Source organism: Diadema antillarum, unplaced genomic scaffold (genome assembly GCF_040938485.1).
Source record: "Diadema antillarum isolate AM-2024a unplaced genomic scaffold, OU_Dant_1.0 seq00000497_RagTag, whole genome shotgun sequence".
Lineage (NCBI taxonomy): Eukaryota > Metazoa > Echinodermata > Echinoidea > Diadematoida > Diadematidae > Diadema > Diadema antillarum.
The window spans coordinates 454,759-479,079 of NW_027271456.1; the positions used below are offsets into that span (position 1 = coordinate 454,759).

Below are 24,321 nucleotides of genomic sequence, written 5' to 3' on the forward strand. Positions count from 1 at the left end.
GGAAGCCCACGAGACCGACAGTAGGCAAAGAAGGCCCACGAGACCGACAGGATAAACAGCGCCATCTACATGTCAATCACCTGTGCAGGGTGTTCCATGAACGGAAAAATAACATACTGGCGGGTGTAATTACGTAACGCCATCAATTGAAAGATGGTGACCATCTACATAATTATTAACGTCATCAAATATGTATTTCTACATACTTCTGGGGAGGGGGGGGGGGGGGACAAGTGTGTCAAGGAGCGACATTGTTATCAAGTAGAAAAATTGAATTATATTCTTCATGCCACCGCTCCCCCCCCCCAAAAAAAAAAATAGAAGAATTAGTATTCTTCATCCCCCCCCCAAAAAAAAGAGACAAAAACACAAATGAATTTAACAGAGGACAATAACGATGTATGAATTAATTTTAGAGCATTGATAATGCCATCGTGCTATTTCTAAAAGGCTTTCCCAGTTTTTAGCTAGAAAATGGACAAGATATAAATTTTACCTCTTCTCTTTCCCGATTCACTAGTTACTTATTCTATTTTAGATATTCTACCCTCTTGCTTTGACGTTTTGCAGTAAGATCTATTTGTAATTTTCTCTGTAACTATGATGTAATTCTACTGATTAAAACGTTTAAGTCGCAGGGATTCACCTCAATCTTATGGCTTGTGTTATTCTCCTCCGAACAGTACATTTTATCGTGAAATACAATAGCTGTTTTCATGGATGCATCTGGTTTTTTCCGAATCCATAACGCTACCTTAATATATGATTACGTTATTTTTTATTAGGTGATCCGAGAATCCTCTCGGATCACCTTCTGTATCTGTACTGATTCTTTGTTCTTCTTCTTCTTCTTCTTCTTCTTCTTTATTTCTCCGCAAAAGTTGTGTAGAGATTAGCTCAGAAAGTGCATTGCCTATGAATGTCAAACTTATACCATATGTGTATCATGTCCCAAAGACGGCATGTCAAGTAAAATCGTAGTGATCAGTCGACCGTGACGTCACTATGACGTCATTATATGAAAACACATTTTCAATCATATCTCATTAATGGAGTGGAATTTCTCAATGAAATTTACGTCACATAAATTTCAATTCAAGGGAATTCTACCCATATTTTCAGAATTCCTCGCATCGTAAAGACGTGCGCGTACGCGCGCGTTGAAATATTTGTATGCTCCAATCAAGCTCAAAATTTTTTTGCATACGTTTCAGACCATTTGGAGCATTTTTTGAAAAATTGAAAAAATTGGACGGACGCGTACGCGCGCGCACATATACGCACGTACAGCTCATATGCAACAGAAATTTCCCGATTTTTTACATTTATCGGATGTCTGAAAAGTCAAGGAATATTTCTAGCAATTTTCAAGTCAATCCGACTCAATATGACGTCATACGGGACTGTCAAAGTTGAAATTCCGCGCGCGCGTCAATGGCGATATACAGTACAACAATGCCCCAAAACCGCCAATTTTAAATCCGATTTTACTCGTCAGGATGGACGGTGACCCCCAATTTTCTTTACATATTCTGAAAGCTGATGAGTTGTACATGTCAGTTTATGGGTTGGCGATACTGAAAAAGTGATTAAAAGATATCAAATTTCTTAATAAAGTAAAAAAAGTAAATTTTCAAAATGACGTCATCAATTTTCAAGTTTACTTGGGCGTATCTCACTTATCCTTTGCCAATTTTCACCCAGATTTCAGTATGTTGTAGCTTATTAAATGTTCTTTCATTAATGTAATTACAACATTTTGATTGGATGGCGGCATCACCTCGTAAAAATGGATTAAAAGTAATCTTGTCAAATTTGACCAGTTTACGTGTTATCTCTATGGGAGAGCAGTTTTTCTGGCAGTGAAAATTGACATGACTGTCTTTTTCGAGCACTAGCTCACTTATGCTTCGGTGAATTTCTCCAAGATTTTAATATGTTGTAGCTGAGACTTTGAGCTATCGCTATTGTGCCCTCCGTTTTTTCATACGACGCTGGCATCACGTCGAAAAACTTGGTTAAAATTGGCACTTGGCTTCGATGCATCGTCATTTTGCTTAATACACAGGGCCTATGGAGGATGAAATAGGTCAGTGCATAGCGCATCCGACTCGTAATCCTAAGGTCCCCGGTTCGAGGCTCATCCCTGCCAATATTTTTTTTTTGAATTTTTTAAACACCTTTTTTCATCTTTTTCTTTAGTTAATCTTATTCAACCTTCCTAACTTTGTCTTTTTCTGATTTTTTATGCTTCTCCTTCAAATTCATATAAATAACTTAATCTTTTTTTATTTTTCTTTCTTTCTTCTACTTTCTGTGCAATAGATCACCAACAACAATAGCTATCACCCCCATATTTTGCACATGTTTAGTTCATGTCAGGTAATTTATTTCATAAAATAACGACTACTTGATCGGACACCATCTTGGGTAAGTAAATTAGGGTCAAAGGTCAAAAGTGTTAAATCCTGTATCTTGGTAAATGCACGTCCTATCTTTCCCATATTTTGCACACGTAAGGAACATGTTGCAAGAATCATTTCACAAAATAACAACTTTTTGCTCAGATGTCATCTTGGCTGTGTAAGGTGGGATCAAAGGTCAAATATACTTCAATCTGTAATCTCATAAGTGTATATATCACCATCATATTTTACACACACATGGACCTCGATAAATCATTTTGTGAAATAACGACGCTTTGGTCGGACGCCATTTAGGCTGTGCAAATGAGGTTCAAAGGTCAAATACTCTTGATTTCTTGCTTAATGCTCAATCGGGGCCAGATTTTGTATGGACCAAGGTGCCTGGATCATTTCATAACATAACAAAGACTTTTGACTCGGATGCCATAGGCTGTGCGAGGTATATAGGGTTAAGGGTCAAGACTCATTTGTGATGTATCTTGGTAATTACATGCCCTGTTACTCCCATAGTTTGTAACCATTTCGCCCATGGTATTATGGATCGTTTCATGAAATAACAACTTCTTAATCAGACGCTATTTTGGCTGCTAAAGTAAGGTGAAGGATCACATTCCGTCCTGTATCTTGGTAAATACATGGCATATTGCCTCCAAATTTTGGACAAATGTAGATCTTGTCAAGAGGATCATTTCATAAGAAATGGCTTTTCTCCTCGGATACCATCTTCATTTGAAAAATGAGGTTCACAGATATAATATTTTCAATTCGTCTCTGGGTATGTTAGCATAGTATGCCCTTTCCATTTTAGAATTGTTGGAATTCCCTTGTATGCGATGAAAATACATGAGATACAAATAGCAACATATCCAGTTAAACGTCATGACCCTATTTACTGTAAAGGCCTACATGGAATCTTCCCCGTCTAATAATAAGTTGTGTTGTAATGGAATATATAGTAAGCAGAATAGAAAAATCATTAATAATTACAAAAAAGTCTGAATTGTATTGTCTCTCACCCTTTCTCCCTCTCTCTCTCTCTCCCTGTCTTTTCCATACATGTCTCTTTCCATTCCTAAAATGTAATACTGATAAAGATATTTTCCTACGGCTGAGAACAGACCGAGTGATAATGAATTCTCACATTCAGGTCTAGGGGACTTTCAATGAACCCTTAAACATCAGCAACAACTTCATTCGCAGATATTTTTCCCTAATATGCTCATTTTAAGCAAGTTCGCTTTTGTGTTTTGTCTCAAATCATGTCTAGCTGTGGATGGTACATTACACTGTTCCGCAATCAGGATTTGCTCCATTCTGTGTTCATCTTTACTTCTTGTACTATTTAACCTTGTATACACGTTTGAGCAGGCGAAGCTTTGCAAGTGAGTAGCTTAGTCTCATAAATCAGAATCACTACAGTAATGCCTGCAGGTGTATGCAGATTGGAATGAACTCTTGCATGCCTTGCATGCAAGCATATTAGAGTGGTGCATTTTTTGATAGGTAAGGACATAAAGTTTGTGATAGGTCTACATGTGTTGTACGGGACGTAAAAACTTAGTCATCCGTTGGAAACATTATTTCATTTAATTGTCGACAACTACTATTTCCCTGTAACTCTTATACAGTTAAATCATGTCCAATGAACACACACACACACATACACATACACACACACAAAAACTGCTTAAAAGACATGATAAATACAGTACTGTATCTTATCCCCAAGTATAAAACCCTTCATAGTGATGTTTTCATTTTTCTCCCTCACATTAATCTCATGACCAGGTGTTGATGTTGGCTAAGCGAGAGCTGATGTAGGACACGCGTGTGCAGCGTATCAATGTCACGATGCATTCTTTCAATGCACACAGAATTTCAATTACGATAGGGGACTGCTTCTTACTCCTATTTCAAATGGTGTGACCAATCAAAGCAAAATGTCTGTACATATACGTCTGGAATGTGTTCCATTTGCATGTCCTTTCGAGTAAATTTTGTAATAAAGATTCACCTCTTTGTGTAGCCTGTGTGTGTGGTTTGGATATCGTCACATGATGTTCATTAGGTGTTGTACTTGCTGTCACAAAAATGAGGGAAAAGGAGTCATTGGTCTTAGGTCACTGGTTAAACAGAATTTATTCCTCTTTCTATGGATGCATACAAATTTGAAGATCTATGATCTTAAGTGCACCATAACAGCAGGAACAGATCCAGGAATTCCTTAAAGGGGGCACCTTTACAAAACTAAATGGGGAAGATGCACACGCTCCTCCCATTTTTTACATTTTATTTCTTTTGTTTAAACAAATAATAAAGAGAGGTCACATGCCCGATGTGCTCCCCCTACGCCCCCCCCCCCCTTTCTGGACTTGCCAATGAACAGGTGTCTCACACAAACTATGGCACTTGCACAAGCACACATGTCATTCTTTTTACAATGAGTCACTGTTAGAGACATTACCCCTTCATTTCTTATTTCATCAAAGCACAAAGAAGGACTGGCGTCAGTTGTGGCCACCTTGCACCAACTGACTTTAAACTGTCTCTGAGGTTTCAATGATGGTGGTCAATATCTACCATAGTCTTGGTATCCTTCATTCATTTTACATGACATTGTAACCAAAATAATAACTCCTTATTTCATATAAAACATGATATACGTATTATGTGAGTAATGTACCTATTCAAACCTTTATTTGCTTGATTCAGCTCAGAGTATACACAGCACCTCTACTACAAATGTATCAAACTACAGATGAGTACAACTCTTAGAGCAAAGTAACCATTTCTTCTTATTCAACTCACTCTGATATAAACCCAGCAAAGTGCAATGTATTATGCTCTTTTAAGTTTGTCTTTATGATCACGAAATATTGCTTAGAACTGTGAATACACTGAGTGTGCATTCTCAGAACTTCCATATCCAAAAGGGTATGTCATGCTCAGGGAAAAAGAAACAATACAGATTACATACATCATAATCTTACTGCATGTTGTATGTTGGTATACCTAGCAAATATTTGCCAGTACATGTGAATAGTATGTGTAATTTAACAATACATGTATAAGAATCTTCTCTAAAACTCTAACATATAAATAAACCATTTTATTTCTAGTACATGCATCTACTAACTTGATTTTCAGTCATAAAATTCTTCCTGTTGGTAAATTTCCCCACAATCTACACAAATGACTTACATTACAATGTAATCACAAAATAAGTGACAAAATATGTCTTGCTCATTAGCATAGACAAAATTAATGCTTTTCTAACTCTTGGAAGTTCATTGACCCCACCTATGACCTTTGACCTTAACTTCCCAAGGGACATTTACCAGCCAAGTTTGGTCAAAAACAGATATAGGGATCAAAACTGTTAAGCCATTATCAAAACACACTGTAAAAATGTAACATTGGGCCCTAAAAGTTTGTTGACCCCCTGTCAGTGATTTTCAACCTTGTGATGAACCTCAACTCCCCAAGGGACATCTTCCAGGCACGTTTGGTCAGAAACAGACATAGGCAACAAAAGTTATGAACCACAATTCACAAAGTTGGCAATATGAATACAGATTCAATGATACAACAATGTAATTGATATTAGTAAGAAAAAAAAAAACACTTAACAATTTGCCCACAATGCTTTACAAATCAACTCACACTAAGCATTTAACATGAAATAAAATACATGAGATTTATTATACTTTTGCATTTATGATGAATATTGTTGACTGCTCTTAGAATACTACGGAGTGAAGATGCAGGAAATTCCAAGACACTATGAAGTTGCTCATCTAGTGTTATCTGATATGAAGGTGTCTTGCATAAGCCATAAAGTTTGATGTGGGCTTGTCATGCACCAACAAAACCATGCCATGCACCGACAAACAATCTGGAATCAACATAGAAACTTGAACGTTCTGGGAGCCACAATGACCACAACTGTCCACTCCATTTTTGCAACCAACCCTCTCTAGTGTCCAGGATGGACACTTTTTATTCCCCTCCCTGGGTTCTCATTGCTGTTCTCCATCACGCCTCTCTCTCCCCCCCCCCCCCCCCCCCCCCAAGAACAGGAAAGTTTTGAATGTAACTTTTCAACTATAAACACCTTCATTGTAAGGCTTACTTCACTGTTCTTGTGTGTTATTCAGCTTACACAATTACAAACTCAAATAGTTTTGAGTTGCTTTCTTGAAACATCACCTGGCATACTACACTTGTAATGACTGATTTTGAGCCTTTAAATCAGAATTAGTTAAAACTCTGGCATCAATCACCCACTTTTAGAACAATACATGTACATGAAAAATTTAACAAGCCCCCTACAAAACATGTAAATACAATAATTATGCAATGTCAACAGTAATCCACATGTGAAATTATTTTCAACGGGTGCACATACAGGTGCACATAATCCGGAAAGATTACAATAGATGTACTCAATCATTTCTTCAGTAGTATCAATATTTTGACTGAGACTGTGCTTTCTGGTAGTCTTGGCTGTAAATATATCCTCACATGCTGGACCAATAAACTTACATAACTTCAGGCATGTATAGTATAGTGTATAATATATGTATTTTTTTCTTTTTCTTTAACACATACACTTCATCTTTAAATGTGGAAACCAAACATACACTTTCATCATGAAATTGTGCTGACCGTTGCAAAGATATGTCTCTTTCTTGAGTACGAACTATCACTGGAGTTTGACTTAATGAGGTAACAGCATGCATCCCTTGATTATAACAAAATTGTATTTAAACACTATGACACATGTGTACATCTGCTCAATGTACTTACTAATAAAGATCTTTTACTTACGTCAACTTTGCTTCGTAAGTTGGCCAAAACAACAACAACAAGAGACCCGCGGGTCACGCGCTCACCCGAGTATCGCAATTTCACCTTCCATGCATTCTTGCACACTCTTACCTGAGAACATTGGAAACTTAGGTCTGCATATGGATCCCCCCCCCCCTCAACTCCAGGGTGGGGGGGGGGGGGCAAGCAGCCCTGGATCTGCAATGAACAAACTTGGAACTACACGTAAAGTCATCAATGTACAAACTCATGGTATGTATTAACTATGCTTTATCATTTCTGGTTCTAGAGTAGAAGATTTTAAATATTCCTTAATGTGGGAGGGGGGAGGGGTGGGAGGTGGGCCCCATAGGGGCCCTCCAAGAGGGACATGGTGCCCATTCTGAAGGAATTGAGATTCTATCCCCCGAGGGATGCTACCTGCTAAGTTTGGTCAAAATTAATCATGAGGTTTTAAGAAGAAGATGAACGTGTACAATTCAGGCCCCATTACAACTGTAGTGTAGGACTTCTCTCCATCCCTTCTCCTGGGTCCCAAGGGAGGGGGGGGGGGTACCCCTGATTCCGCCAATCCCATGAACAAACTTGAAACTACAGTCATCAATGTACTAACTCATAGTGTTATCTAAGCCCTATCACTTCTGGTTCTAGAAGAATTTTTAAAGATTCCTTAATGTTAGGGGGTTTGGGTCCCCCTGGGGGCCCTCCAGGTGGGCCATGGTGCCCATTTGAACAAATTGAGATCCTATCCCCCTAGGGATGCTACCTATCAAGTTTGGTGGAAATCAGACATGGGGATATCAAAGTGAATATGAAAATGTACGATTTAGGCCCCATTAGGACCCCTCCCCATCCCCTTCCCCTGGGTCCCAAGGGGGGCACCCCTGATTCCCCCATGAACAAACTTGAAACTACAGTCATCAATGTACTAACTCATAGTATTAACTAAGCTCTATCACTTCTGGTTCTAGAGAAGAAGATTTTTAAAGATTCCTTAATTTTAGGGTGTTTGGGCCCCCCTGGGGCCCCCCAGGTGGGCCATGGTGCCCATTTGAACAAATTGAGATCCTACCCCCCTAGGGATGCTACCTGCCAAGTTTGGTGAAAACCGGTCATGGGGTTCTCAAGAAGATGAAAATGTAAAAAGTTTACGCATGACGGACGACGCACGACGCACGACGGACGACGCACGACGGACGACGCACGACGGACGCCGGACGAAGAGCGATCGCAATAGCTCACTTGAGCCTTCGGCTCAGGTGAGCTAAAAATTTAACCATAGGGACATTTCTTTAATTGTCCCTTCACACATATGTATTGTCACCCGTTATAGGATGTTATGATACATGTGCAAATTACTCTGGAAAATATCAATATCATACTCGACACGCAAATGTGACTCCGTCACTCTGTAACTAAATACATATACAGGTTATCAATTGACAAAAAGGACATTATATTTTGGCTTCTTTAGGCCTCACTGTCACTCAACATTTTTTCATGAATACAACAGAACACAAATTCCGTTGTTTTAACACAAATCAGTTGACATAAACCGAATATTTGATCAACAGTTTTCCTGCGACTGGCCGGTTGAGTTTTGATATACTGTCTTTGCATCTGCTAACATAACTCTGTAACACATCAGTATACATAAAAATCTGAATCATTTGACTCTTCGAGATACATTGAATGAAATCAAAATAGAAGTGTGCAGCTGAAGCACAGCTTTCACTGTAATCTTACACACCACAAATGTTATATCACGGTGTTTCCTGTAATATTGGGTTTTCAAAATACCATATTATGCTTGGTGTGTGACACATCATGAAATTTTTCAAGTGATGTCTCCTTATGGAGACAGAATATTGTGTACTTTCTCCTAATTCCTAGCATCACACACATATACTGCTTGTCTTAAACAAACATGATTAACATAAATACAATTTCTTCCTTCACAGATGCACTGACAAACAATGTGGAATCATCACTGAAACTTGAACCTTCTGGGAGCCACAATGACCACAACTGTCCACTCCATTTTTGCAACCAACCCTCTCTAGTGTCCAGGATGGACACTTTTTATTCCCCTCCCTGGGTTCTCATTGCTGTTCTCCATCTCAAGGGTTGACAGTCATCCACACAGTTGAGATAGACATGATCCACAGATGGTCTGATTCATTTGGGCCTTTAACCAGTAGACTCTTAGTCCCTGTATCACATCAAGAGAACAATGCAAAGCTAGCATGCTCTCTCCATTGAGCGTGACCTGGCCAAAAAGACATGGGAGACATACTGTTACTAATGCTGGAAATTCCTCTTTCAACATCACTGAAATATTAGCATAAAAATGATATTTGTTGTCCACTGGGAAAAAAGTAAACATATATCATGTGATACCTGTTATTGATATGGACTTTAACATCAAAATGCTTTCTTGTATGTAATTCAGACACATTGGCCCGAATTCACAAAGGTGGTACAATTGAAACCATGCTTTAAGCCATGGACAATTGGCTTATTCCTCTGTACATACATACATATTTGTGCATATTGCATTTCACAAAACTCTGGAACACACATTCTATTTTACTCAGTATCTAGTCTAAACATTGAGTAAAACTGAACCTGCTTTTCTCAAAAATTATAGCACCTATTTAAAGAAGGTATAGAAACAAGAAATGCAGGATCTTGTGCTCACCCAAGTATCGCATGTTCACCCTTCCAAGTAATCTTGCAGACTCTAACCTCAAACATAGCAAAGTCACAAAGGTAGAGGGGGTAGGGTAGCATTGAGAGCTGGGGATATGGTGTCCATTTGCATATTCTGTCACACTAGTGAAAATACCTGTCAAATACACTGTATGTACAAAGTTTGACTATGCAGTTGGAAGAAAAAAAATACTGACAAATCTATCATTTCTAATCCTATTTGTGTATGTGGAAAATTCCTTAATTCCATGTTACTGTACCTACCAGGGAGTTTTCCAAAAAGAAAATGAACACGTAAAATTTACGTCCCCATTTAACCCCCTCAATTCCCCCCCCCCCCCCCCATTCTGCCATGAACAACTTACATGTAACTTACAATAACAACCATCAATGTACGAACTCAAAGTACAGTATTAAGTTCGCTCTATCACTTCTGGTTCTAGAGAAGATTTTTAAAGAGTCCTTAATTTTGGGGCCTTTGAGCCCACCAAATTTGGTGAAGCTCAATCATATGGTTTTCAAGAAGATCAACGTGTAGAATTTAGGCTCCTATTTGGACCCCTCCCACCCTTCCCTTGGATGCCAATGGGGTCACCCCTTATTTTGATATGAACGAACATGAAACTACAACCATCAGTGTACTACCAGTAATAACTTGGCTGTGTAACTTTTGGCTGTAAAGAAAAGAAATTTTAAAGATTTTTTCAACTTGGGGGGCCAACCAGATGTGAAATGGTGCCCATCTGAATTGACATCCTATCCCCGAATGCACGTTGCCAGGGAAGTTCAGTGAAACGTGGTCATGGAGTTTTAATGAAGAAAGATGGCAATGTAAAAAGTTTAAGCATGATGCACGGTAGACAACGCACGGCGGATGTCAGATGACGAGTGATCGCAATAGCTCACTTAAGCCTTTGGCTTGAGTGTGCTGAAAAGGAGAGGTTTCAAGAACAGAAAGACTCACCTCTGAAACACTTGGATGAAAAGACGACATGTCAGGCACAAACACAGGCCAGTTCAACCTTCAACAGGCAAAAGAAAAGCCACTGGATGTTGATCACATAGATATAATCCAAAACTTATGTTATTTTGCCAGCTCTTTGTTCGCACAATGGCTGGCAAAGACTAATAAATGATAGCAATCAATCAATACAAACTTTTGAGGAAACAGGGGTCTGAGCACTTAAACTGGTTAAAATGATTTATGTGAAGGGTTTCAAAACTTGTGATATATACCACATACATTATTGATTCGAATCCTGTGCTAAAAACATGATCAGTCATAGGTGTCACTCTGTGTTTTATTATGAAGTATTCGTTGATATAAATTACAACACATCAATGTAAATTAGAATTTTGCATACACCCACATCTCTTACTTTGTTTCATTACCTCCTTTCTCTTGATTTAAACTTCTTCTCATCAGAGGCAGATCCATGAATCCCATAAAGGGGGTGTGAGCCCAGTGCCTCCCTGCTTGGATCCGCCACTGCTCTTGACACCTATGACACAATCAAGAAAGCTTATCCTTAGCATTTAACTTTTTGCATTAGAACACAGTACACTTTTCTCAGATGATCAGTTTGCAAAATCTAGTTCCTACAGCAGACACAATAATCTTTTAGGCTATATTATATTGCTGTTCTGTGTCTGTCTCATGTCTGTTCTTTGTCTTACTTCAGTTGTATATCAGTTCTCATTCATTTTATTTCTGTTCTACGTTGTATTACTTGTACGCTGCAATGAACATATTTTAGAGCTTTGATTTCCTGACAAAAGTAACTGTCATTAGCAACTACTTTGAAACAAAATTGGTAACTGTCATCTAGAATCTACATCATCTGTCACCTAATATCCTATTAATACCACTATAACCAAAACTCATTTACGGCCAGGATTAGTCTCTAAGTAATTTCTGCTATGATACAATTCTCATCTTTTCGTTTCTCATTGTCATGGATCACAATATTTCTTTCAATAAACGATCAAACTAATATCATTATATCTGTCATATGTTCTTGTCTATTCTCATGTCTTAATATTACAGTCGTCTTGTCACTTTTTGTCTTATAATGTCAGTGTTTTCTGAAATAGTCTTACTTTTGTTGAAGACTTGCTTCATATTCACAAGCATGTTTCAGTGGATCCTTCCATGCTTTACATGTTTTGCTCATTGCATATATTCATATATATATATATATATATACTATATATATATATATATATATATTTTTTTTTTTTTTTTTTTTACTTCATTCACTTCAGTATTGATTATAATGTATCACTACTACTAAGGTTTTTTTTTTTATTGTTGTATACTCTCTCCCATTGACACTCACTTCTGTTTACCACATCCTCTGGATTACAAAAGAAAATATGATAACAAATGAAAATAAATGTTAGTTGATTTGAGTACATACACCACATTACTTTGCATAAACTCACAATAGCACTCATCAAAATTGTATTCTAATAGCCTCATGGTAACTGTAGTAAAGGGGAATAACTTCAGCATGAAGTGTATCTATACCTGTGCTATATACATGATCAATCAATGTATCACCTTCTGTCGTTGCATCACGTACATGTTGTTGATATCCATAAGAACACATCAATTTATGCACACATGAATCACTTGAACCTTGTCTCAGATTTTCATTGAAGTCACCAATAACTATGCATTTTGTACTTCTTTGCTGCAATTCTATGAGTAATCTCTTCAGTTTCTCACAAAATTGTTTCTTGTCATATCTAGGAGGTCTATATATCACTGAAATGAGACATGAAGGACAAGCTACTGCAAATGTAATATATTCCAGATTATTGACATGTAAACCCAGCCTACTAATAGATTTAATTTTACTATATACTGCAACTCCACCATGTGATTGATTTTTCAGTGCAGAAAATAAGGGACTTTCATCCGAGTAAGATTTTGACCGAGGCTGATTGTACATTTTAAACTGATCTAAATTCACATCAAAAATGTCATCATTAAGCCAAGTTTCAGTTAAACAAATAATATCAACAATTTTAAGTAGGAAATTTGATTGGATATCTTTGAAATGTGCTTTAAGACCTTGAATGTTATGTAACATTATACTCATAGTTGCAATGGAGATATCATTGTCAATGTTCTTTTCATCAACAAATGTTGGCATGTTCTCTAAACTTTCTTTAACAGCTGGATTGCAATACATAACTTTTGGATCAAAATCTTCTATTGTTAGTCCACATAATGATGTAACACGACTCAGAGCTACATATGCTTGTCCGGGCAAAAATATATTTTTCAGAGAAACAACAGCTTTTTCCATTGTCATGCCTTGTACTTTATGTATTGTGCATGCGTACGCTAATTTCAAGGGAAATTGTTTCCTAGTATATTTTTTTCCAATTGATTCCTGTTGCATTTGTATTGCCTGAGTTCCTACTTTTTCATTGTCAAATTTTACCAGCACAGTTGTGGGTCTTGCATTTTCATTTACTCTTATTATGTCAGTTACAGTGCCAATGCAGCCATTTGATAAGCCTTTGGTCACATTCACATTTTTGATGAGCATTACTCTACAATTTTCAGCAATCCAAAGATACGGTAGCAAAGAAGCTTTAGTCCATCTCCGTGGTTTGTCACATGTTTTGCATTTACCCTCATGACCAAGTTCAGAATCTTCTGCATCAATACATATGATATTTGTGCATTTCTTGTGAAGCATTATTTCATTCCAGTCATTTACTTGTTTGTTTGAAGAATATATATGCAATGCATCCTCACACTGTTCTCCAGTTTGGCATGATTGAAGAACTGCTATATCATCACTAGATAATTCATCTTTCTTTCCTTTAATCCTTAATTTGTTCAAAAGAACAGCAAACTCTGCATCACCCTTTTGTCTCATTATTTCATCCAAGTTAATCATAGAGAAGTTGTCCGTCCATAAAGAACTTTGGAATGTATCTTTATACAAAGGAGTACCTTTTACTGGAGGTAACTGATAGAAATCTCCAACTGCAATAACTGAAACCTTTCCAAATGGAGCATCATCACGTGTCTGCTTTATTTGCCTTAAACGTCCATGTATATACCACAATAGCTTCTGATCAACCATTGATATTTCATCAATTATAAGTATCTGTAGTTGACCCAGCTGACTACGTAGATGACTTATCTTTTCTTCTCCAAGGGGTTGGTATGGTAGTGTAGCAGAAATGGGTATGGACAGAGCATTATGAATAGTACTACCATTAATGTTGTAAGCTGCAATTCCAGTTGGAGCTACTTTCATAATTGAAATATCATCTGGATTATGCATCATTCTACTAAGAATTCTTGTCCCTTCATTACATATGCATTTCACTAGATGACTTTTTCCTGTTCCAGCACCACCTGTCACAAATATCTGAAATGTTGTATGTTCTTTTCCATTAACTCTGTCAAGACACCATTGTCGTATTTTGTAGAACACCTTTTGCTGCTTGCTATTTAAAGTTCTTAATAAGACATTACTGTCTTCTTTTGAAATGCTACATGATCGAAATTCTATGCCATATGACTCTTTCTCCTGAGATTTAGACTCAAGATCTGGGATTCTAAGTTCATTGTCAGCATCTTCAACTTCTACATGGATTTTAGCTGTTTCATGTCTTTCAACTTCTGTTTCTGGACAGAGTAATCCCCATGCATCTTCTTGTGGACCAAATTTCTCAAGATATTCTTGTGCTTGATCAATTGTATCAGCATTTTTTTCATACTGCCTGAGATTTTCATTGACAATACTTTTGACACTTTCCAGACTCTTATTAAACATTTGTACAGATCCAGTTTGATAAAATTCCTGGTATGTCAAAAATTGATCAGGTTTTAACTGTTTATCAGTACGGAATGGCAAATATAGTTGCAGTATACTCTGATAATATTTTTCTGGGGTTACAGTCGGTGAAAAGCGAGGATATCTCACTACGGCATCATTGGTTCTTGATCGCTTTTGTACATAGCCCAGCTGATCTCTCAATTTGAATACATTCTGTTTCTGTTTCTTACCCTTCATATCAGATTCACTGAGTAGTCTATACTTAGAACAAAATGTGGCTAAACACATATTTTCAAATTCAAAACCATCAGGTCGGGCTTTATATTTATCAATTCTGTTCGGCATCCATGGACTCCTATCATCATCGTCTCGTCTGCTCTGAATAACACTCAATGGTAAACTCATTCTCACCGGGTTTGGTCCAACAGGTATAAACTCAACTTTTCTTGAACACTCTTTCAATCTCAGGCTACAAACACGATACACACTTTCTTGCGCTGAAACTTCACGGTTTTGCATATACACATGTCCTATTTCTCTCATACTTTTTCGAGCATCTTCATTGCCTTCTTTCATTTCACTTTCTGCATTTTTCAAGAGCAAGCCCATCTCCCTTTCTGCTTTTGACATGTATGACACAACATAAACAACACAGGCATATTCATTTGTTATATACTGCAAATCCATATTGGCATTCCATGCTCTGAGTAAGAATGGATTGTATTGATTCACCCATATATCTTTTGGATCTCTTCTCATGACTATATCTTCTTTTGTAGCTACAGAATTATAGGCATCTTCAAATTCCTTTTGAGACATCCCAAGAGCTTCAAAGAGCTGTCTAGCATTATCATATTTCCCTTCCATACATGAAGAATTCTTTACTGTAGACAGAATATCTTGAGCTTCATCAGTAACTTCTGGATTAACTTTAGGATTCACAACAAATGTTTTCACAGAAGCTGGTCTTGGAAAATTAAATCTACAGGCAGTTCCCTTTTTCTTGCATGATTTTGAATGTTTCTTTGAATGAAGCTGAACATTCTTCACTATTTCATATAGTTCCTCATCTTCATCCTCACATGGAATGTTGCATGAAATGTATTTATCAACAAAATCTATGACAGTTTCATCTTTGTCGATACCCAAGTAAGGTGCAGTTTCAACCCAGAATAAGCAGTGTGTGTGGGGAGATCCTCTCTGTTGAAATTCAATTCTGTAAAAGTAGTCAATTATCTTGCCAATAGGTTCTGCCTCGGAAAGAATCACTTTGTTCAAAAATGCATGAAATCGTTTATCAAACATACGAGCTACTGTTACTGGATTTGACTTTAACAAATTACACTTATCTGTCCAATCCAAATCATTTGCTTTTCTTCTATCACCTTGTTGATTTAGCAATGTATTAATAACTTCAGGCCATCTCATCTCAGCTGATGAAAATGATGCAAACCATGTAGGCTTTCCAAGTTGTCTAACCATTGCTAATACATCTTTCTGTGTAGATTGCCAGTATGGAGGTGTTCCCCGTATTTGCTTCAGAAATTTATACCCTTTATTCGAATCCAATATCTCACGAACCTTTCTTGCATCTTTTAGATCTGAGCATTGCAGCGATGTAGGATTATCTATTTCCTCTGAGCTTTTTCTGAGAGCTATAGAAACATTTGAGAGTATTTGTTGCAGTTCATAAATACACTGAGCATAGAAGATATATTCTGTATTTTTTGCAAATCTGTTGTCTACATGCATCAGACGATTATGTAAATAACGACCAAGTGTTACGTTAATGAATCTAGTATCATGAAATGTTGGCTGGCCTGTTGGAAACAGAGCAGGAAAACATTTTGCCTCATTACTCTTATCCATCAACAGTGAAACTGGACTATTCTTTTCACAAGGTGCACAGCATATAATATCATCAAAAAACTGATCAAGCACTTCTTGCCTCATATCAACCTTCTGCAAACATGTATCCAATTGAATGCCTTGTAATTGTCCATCTTGATCATCTTCTACATCGTCATCGTCATCATTAGTTTCACTTGAATCCAATGGTTTAACACAAGTTGCTTGAATATTTTTCTCTGATAAATCAGAGCTCCATTCATTATCTATAGCAATATCAGAATACCACTTATTATTTTGCTTCAAATATTCCAATGCAGCAAGCACATTCTTTTTCTTGACAAACTGATATTCATAATATCCTTTATAAGACAGTTTCCTCTTCAGTTTTACACGAATAAATTGATCATCAGTCTCTGCTCGAGGTAAGATCTTTACAGTTTCATCTGTGCGTGATGGTACACAAACTGCTGGGCCATGTACTCCATATTGTCCTCCTTTAGGCAGGTTCAAAATTTTCATAAATGGAATGTTTAGTGCAATCAAATGCGTTTCCAACTGATTCAGAATTTGAAGTTCCACTGGAATAGCATGTAATTCTAAGTTATTTCTGCTAGCTTCAGCAGGCATATTACCGGCTAATAATTTCCTGTGGCAAGTGTAACAAATCCATAAAGAATTTCTTGGTGACTTTACTATTTGACAGTCAATATCACAGTCATCACTGCATGTATGCAAATACTCCTCTTTTACACATTTCGGATCGTTATATTTTGCTTTTGTGCACCTCAATACTTGATTTTTGAATAATAATTTCAAACATACACAACATACATACTCAGGGCCATGTGAAACAATTTCTCTAAATTTTTTCAAAACATGATCACAATTTGTCATATTCATTTTTTCTTGCTTTTTTCGTTTCACATTTCTCATTGCAACCTGCTGTCTGTACACAGAATTTTTCTTGTACTTAATGTTCGAAATTTTTCTCATTAATTTCTTATATCTTTCCCTGAACATAACATTGTTTTGATAAATAGCTTTCTTCATTTTTTTAAGTTTCTCTCTGAATGAAGCATCATTCTGATATCTGGTTTTCCTCAGTTTCTTAACCCTCTCTCTGAATAAAGCATTACTTTGATATCTAACTTTCCTCAGTTTCTTAACCCTCTCTCTGAATGAAGCATCATTTTGATATCTAGCTTTTCTCAGTTTCTTAAGCCTCTCTCTGAATGAAGCATCATTTTGATATCTAGCTTTTCTCAGTTTTTTAAGCCTCTCTCTGAATGAAGCATCATTTTGATATCTAGCTTTTCTCAGTTTTTTAAGCCTGTCTCTAAATAAAGCATTGTTCTGATATCTAGCTTTTCTCAGTTTTTTAAGCCTGTCTCTAAATAAAGCATTGTTCTGATATCTAGCTTTCCTCAGTTTCTTAAGCCTCTCTCTATATAGAACATTGGTTCCATAGCAAACTCTCCTCATTTTCTTCAGCCTTTCTCTAAATAAAGCATTGTTTTGATATCTCCCTTTCATCCTTGTGCTCATTGCTTTCTTGACAATTTCTCTGTAAGTGGGATCCAAGGAGTACTTGTCTTTTTGTCTCTTCTTCATTTCCTTTATCTTTTCTAACCTGTAATTTACATCTGTTTGATATTTTACTTTCTTTGCAACTGCATCTTTTAGTTTGCGGAATAGTAAAGGCTGATCATCTGATGAAAATTCTATTTCTAACTGCCTTTGCTCACTTTTTTTCTTTTCTCGCCGTGCTCTCATTTGATCTCTATTTTTTTGTCTAGTAACATTAGAATAACTTTTTCTTCTTCGTTTTCTCCTTTTCGTAGTTTGCTTAGTAGTTTTAACTTCTTCAGATTCTTCAGTATGCCTACTCATTTTAACTGCACGTTCAATGTCATCCTCTAATACTTCATCGTTCAATACATTGATTTCACAATCATTTACTTGTTTTGTAAGTTTCCTCTTTGTTGTGAGTTTTCTCTTTCTTGTCACAGGTGTTTCCATATCAGTAATGTTTTGTGGTCTTGACAAGTTTTGGGATGAACTTGGTGTTTGGATCCTTGGACACACAGATTCTACAACATCGTAATGATTGCCATTTGTGTGTTGCAAGTAAATACCTCTTTGTGATGTAACAATTCCAAACTGAAGTTTGCTTGCACCAAATAAATTCCATTTTGAACAGTTTTCTTCATATATAAGAACATCAGTATCTAGTAGATTTGATAAGGCCATTATTTCCAATTCTGTAGCCCATGTGCCATTGTTGAATACTCTTTCCTTTGCAATGTATTTTACAATATCTGTGTATCCCGATCTTAAAAGGCTTACATAATCTTGCTTGTTTTGTAAAATATGCTTAACTACTGCTTTTCGAACATCACGGTGTGAATCTTCCTTGCCACATGTGACATATGATATAGCTCTGTAAAAGCAATTTCCGTCACCAGTAATTCTATAGATAGTTAATGGTTGTGACAGAATAGTAATATCATCGTTTTCTACCATATCTTTTTGCATATCAGTACTGCTACATTTGTCATTAACCTTTATACCTAATTTGCAACAAAACTTCTCTCTATCAAATTTATTCACAGGATTGTACTTGAGATTAATACTTTTTATTTCTCCCACTTGTTTCACCTCAGATGCATCAATATCGACATTTACTGTCTGTTCACATGTGTTTTGTAATGGAATTTGTGCCTCATGCAGGTTTGCTGCCATTATTTGTTTTGATGTCATTTTCCTCATTCTAACACTGCATTTCTTTAATGTCAGGGTTTTAGTAATCTTAGATGATAAATCATGACTTTCCTTCTTGTTTTCTACACTTGTATTTGAAGTCACATGAAATACAGGTAATTTCTCATCCAAAGTACTAGACAGAACAGTAGTTACACTTTCCACTGCGTCAAAATGATTGCCTCCAGTGAACAGAATATATATGCCTCTCTCAGTTGTTACTTTGTTGTAGTATCCAGGTTTTCTTGCAGACAATATTTGCCAATTTTCTGTTCGATCATCATACACATATATATCACGATCTAGCATATGTGCCATTGAACTAATATCTGTGTGACCAGCCCATGTTCCTAAATCCATCAATTTCTCTTGAAGTACAAAATCCCTGACACTCTGATATTTCATTGTGTCTATTATATTCTTAAATAAATCACCCTTTTCCAGCAAATGTGCCGCATTGGATTTCCTGAGCATGAAATGGTTTCTTTCGCTGCCAGTAACTACATGAGCAATACTTCTGTAAAAGCAGTTGCCATCACCCATAACTCTCTTGATATTTACAGGTTTCCCAATATACAAACTTTCATTTCTATCCTCCATTGATTTATTGGCAGTACCACTGTAACTGAAATTCAATTTATTGCACAAAGACTGTTTGTCTACGTATGTAATCGGCACAAATTTGAAATTTCGATCTCTTCTTTCTGTTGTCTTTTCAACTGAAACAAATTCAACTTCATTCTCATTCCCATAGCCATCACTGTTTACATTTACTCTGTTTTTCTTTGTTTCATTTTGAGTCTTACAGCTATCACTGTTAGTTCCTTTAACATGATCACAATGTTTTGAAATGTTGCTATTGTGATCATTTGTATTCCTACATGCAGTATTTACTGAGTTTGATCTCTTGGAGCCACTAGTTGTCAATGCATTTTTCTTAGAATTGGATTCTAATGCCAGACCGGTTAGTTCAAACTGAGTAGTACGTAAATCACATGCCATTGATTTTGCCAAATTCAAACAGTGTACCTGTATACCTTGCCATGATGAAATGCTAAGCAAGACACTGCATCCATCTTGTACCAAGTACCCATCATGACTTCTGGAATGAGAATCAAATACATAATAACCATTGTCATGTGTAATGATTGCAAATGTACTCTCAGCAAAATTCATAAGACATGCATCATATCTGCATAGTTCTTGTTCTAAGGCTTGGCTCAATGACAAAGCACCAAAATTTGACAAATTGTTTTGATTTCCATCCAACACTCCATATTTTGATTCAGCATAGGTTATTTGAAATTTTTCATCCAGAATATGAAGTTCCTTGGGTAATTCATCTATCATTACAAGCTCTTCATTCAGTGGTGAATCCTTCTTTATGTAATAATACAACTCATTCCCAAGTGTCAGAATCTGATCAAGATCACGAGATCTCATTTCAATTCCATTCTTTGTTTGGGTGTATAGAACTGCCACAAGGGAATTACATGCACATTGTTTGCCAGCAGTGTAACCAAATCGTTGATCACCTTGATTAAAATTTCCTTGTGCGATTGTTTTGGTCATAGGATATGATTGCCTTCTACCACATTCAGAACTTGAGAGTGAAACATGCTTACAGACACGTTCTTCAGTCTCTAAATCACTTGCAGCTGGTTCATCATCTAATACATGTACTATTGATTCCTGTACATCATATGAATTGTGGTGGTCAGCACTTTTCGCAGAATCATCATTCATTACTATGCAGTCAGATGGATTAGTAGTTTTTTCACTTTCAGGCAAGAATATTGATTCATTACAAACTTCAGCACACTGTGTAGCTGAAACAGGTCTCTGACATGGAGAGTGAACACTTACATCTGTACAACAATTCACAGGGAACAATTCCTTCACTGATATTTGTCTGTCACTTTCAACATCTTTTCTTCCACTGTAACATGGGTTTAGTTCATGCACATTGTGCATTCTGTCACATTTCACTTTGGAGATATCATTCGAGCTTGTGTTGTCTCTACTTGTGGAATTACTGTCCTCATGGTCAGATGTTTCATTCTTACACAACTTTTCATTCTTTGCTACATGTTCTCCTTCAGGAATGTCAGGTTTGACCTTTCCATTATTACGCACCTGTGAGTCAGCATTTGTTTCCGGTAGCACACTTTGTCTGTTGATCTTCGTGAAACAACCTTTCTTTCTTGGTTGCCGTGCATTTCCACCTCCATAGAGCCTGTTCACATTCCAAACTTCTTTTTCAATGTCTGTGGAAGGGACAGAGGCACATGTAGTCTGATCACCATTCGGTACACAACATTCATCACTCATATTCGGAGTGCTTTTAGCCACATCAGCCCAACTTCTCTGTGTTTTTGCATAGATCTGCTCAGTGTATTTTGCCATCACATGAGGTGACTGAACACACTTTGAATATACATTCAATACAGATTCAGTATATACCTGCAGACTATCATTTCGTTCTGTGTCCAAGTTTGCATTCACATTTTGCTTCACGAGTTTACCAGGTTCTTTTTGCTTTGTTTCTGCTTTTGATTTCTTGCCCTTGCTGGTCTTGGCTCTTTTCTGTTTTTCAAGATAGTATGCTTTCATTGCTTTGCCAATGTAGGTCACACCAGGTTGGAGAGGCACACCATTTACTGATCTCACTGAGCTCTTGTTAAAGGTCTTGGTCTTGGGATTGTCAGTCATTGTTTGGGATGTAGTCACTTTTGTCTTCCTTGATTTCACAGTTATCCAACCATCATCCACTGCAGTTTCTAATGGCTGAAATTGGCTCTTGGTCAGATTTGTCATGAAAGTCGAATCTGATTCATCTCTCTCACAATCTGCTCTTTTCTGCACACACACATTTGTCATTTCTAGAATTCCATTGTCCTTTCTTTTCACATACCGGTACCTCTTTTTCAGTCTCTTGCTTGGTTTCCTTCTCTGGTTGCTCTTGCATGATGAATGTGAAACATCAGCACCAGAATCTTCATCACCAATGTCTTTGAGAACCTCATATCTGTTGAAATGACAGGGAATGCCAATTTTGTCAAAGATGCGGTGGGCAATATTATTGCTTCCACATGCTGAACATATCCAAATCAACCTTGCATCACACAGTCTAGCCTCAGAAATAGTTCCTGTACACATCACATGAAACTGCTTGCCACAATCCTCACATGGTACTCTGCTTTCATTTTCATTGATCACATTACAACATGCATCACATTCACTGACCTCTACATTTCTCAAGTCGCAACTATGGAGGATATCTAGGATATCACCAATAACATTCTTGAATTCACTTGCTTCCATTGTCAAACTACAGGGCTTTGAAAGTAGGTACCTATTACCAAATAAATGTACTGTTCAATCAATATATTCCTTGAATCACTATACTTATATGAATCAGGTCTACCCCTGGTACTCTGTATTGCAATTGACAACAAAATTGTAGAATTGTATTGCCTTGAAAGCTAATATATACGTGAACTGTATTACACTGTACATGTACAATGTACTTGCAATGAGGCTGTGACACCAGTCCTTATAATGTTTCTACCAACAGGTGGCGCTTCTTATCTACCGAGAAAAATTATTTGTACAAGGTGTGTTGTTTAATTAGTTACTACCAATAGGTGTCGCTTTTTGTCTGCCAAGAAAAATTATTTTGTGCAATGTGTGTATTCTTAATTGTTTCTACCAACAGGTGACGCTCTTTGTCTATTACCTGCTAGTAATGGCTACTGCGGCAATTTCAGGAATGCGATTATAGCACTCGCACCTTTGCTTATCTTTGTGTACACCTATCTTGCCACCAGAAGAAGACTTATAAATTGTCTACCGCAATAACGTTTACCACATATAATGCTTTTGTCTTAAGATGGCGCTCTTCAATTCTCTTTTACCGTAAATTCCCCACTCAAGACACCGTTTCTCAAGTGATGCAAGACTATATTTCTATTTTTAAATTTTCAGCAAACTTCTCGCCTCCTGTAAGAGAATTCTCTTTCAATTATGATTCTCTTCAATTCTGATTGCTTTATAGTTTTCACCTAGATTTCGACTCTTTTTCTCCTCAATTCTGACTCTTCCTCTCTTATTACTCTTTCTCTCTTTGATTCTAACTCTTTCTGTCTTTGATTCCGACTCTTTCTGCCTCTGATTCTGAGACTCTCTCTCTCTCTCTGATTCTCTTTGAAATTATTTCAAGTTCTTTCAAGATAGAGTAGGATCAAAGATTCAGGTTTGCTGAAGATTCAAATTCAGTTAGAGCAGATAGAGTTTTATCTTTGTAATCACAGTCTTCTATTTGTGCAACTTTAAATATCCCAGGTTGGTTCCCTTTTTTTTTACAAATTTGCCTATTTCTAAAGTATGTAATAGCAATTTTATAAGATTGTATTTACTCTAATCAAGCCCGTTTTTTCTCTATCACAATTTATATCCCAAGACAAATTCACAAATGACAATGTTTTTTAGTACTCGTACTTTCAGATCTCTGTTTATCCCTAATATCACTCTTTCCTCTTTTTAGTGTAATATCACTCTTTGTATTTAATCTCCAATATTACTCTTAACACTTATTCTGCAATTCCACCCCTTCTACTTATTCAGTTAAATCACTGGTTGCACTTTTTGTGTACTATCACTCTTTGCATTTATTTATTATGACTCTCTGCGCTTCTGTTCCAGTTTATATACAGGGGTTTCACTCGTTTCTTGTTTTCTTGATTGTATGTATACTTTCCAATTTTCTTGTTATATACAGGGGTTTCACCTGTTCTCCGGTTTTGTTGTTATATACAGGGGTTTCACCTGTTCTCCTGTTTTCTCGTTTATATACTTTCCAATTTTCTTGTTATATACAGGGGTTTCACCTGTTCTCCGGTTTTCTTGTTATATACAGGGGTTTCACCTGT

The 24,321-nt window shown here is 36.8% G+C and overlaps 1 protein-coding gene across 3 annotated transcripts; it reads right to left on the bottom strand.

The window, feature by feature from the left end:
* Positions 1 to 8,152: 8,152 nt before the first annotated feature.
* Positions 8,153 to 23,448, bottom strand: LOC139733828 (uncharacterized). Of its 3 annotated transcripts, XM_071644634.1 has the most exons (6): positions 22,305 to 23,448; positions 21,527 to 21,657; positions 20,420 to 20,492; positions 11,361 to 11,470; positions 10,933 to 10,990; positions 8,153 to 9,525 (listed from the first exon to the last, which is right to left on the bottom strand). In XM_071644634.1, the coding sequence occupies exons 2-6, from the start codon at positions 21,619 to 21,621 to the stop codon at positions 9,391 to 9,393; spliced, it is 471 nt and encodes a 156-aa protein (XP_071500735.1). In that variant the 5' UTR covers positions 21,622 to 21,657; positions 22,305 to 23,448; the 3' UTR covers positions 8,153 to 9,390. The 3 variants fall into 3 exon arrangements, 2 of the variants coding, with proteins under 2 accessions (XP_071500735.1, XP_071500736.1); XM_071644635.1 differs by lacking the exons at positions 21,527 to 21,657; positions 22,305 to 23,448 and having other exon boundaries at positions 20,428 to 20,841; XR_011711123.1 differs by lacking the exons at positions 8,153 to 9,525; positions 10,933 to 10,990; positions 11,361 to 11,470 and having other exon boundaries at positions 19,156 to 20,492; positions 22,311 to 23,448.
* Between the last annotated feature and the right edge of the window lie 873 nt (positions 23,449 to 24,321).

What these genes read in the sequence shown, in the direction of transcription:
- LOC139733828 (XM_071644634.1), bottom strand. Translation starts at nt 21,621, where the DNA reads ATGGAGGTGGAAATGCACGGCAACCAAGAAAGAAAGGTTGTTTCACGA. An exon ending in TTTAAATCAAGAGAAAGGAG is followed by an intron (nt 10,991 to 11,360) that starts GTAATGAAACAA and finishes TGCCTGTTGAAG; the next exon opens with GTTGAACTGGCCTGTGTTTG. An exon ending in TTCATCCAAGTGTTTCAGAG is followed by an intron (nt 9,526 to 10,932) that starts GTGAGTCTTTCT and finishes CTTTTTGGCCAG; the next exon opens with GTCACGCTCAATGGAGAGAG.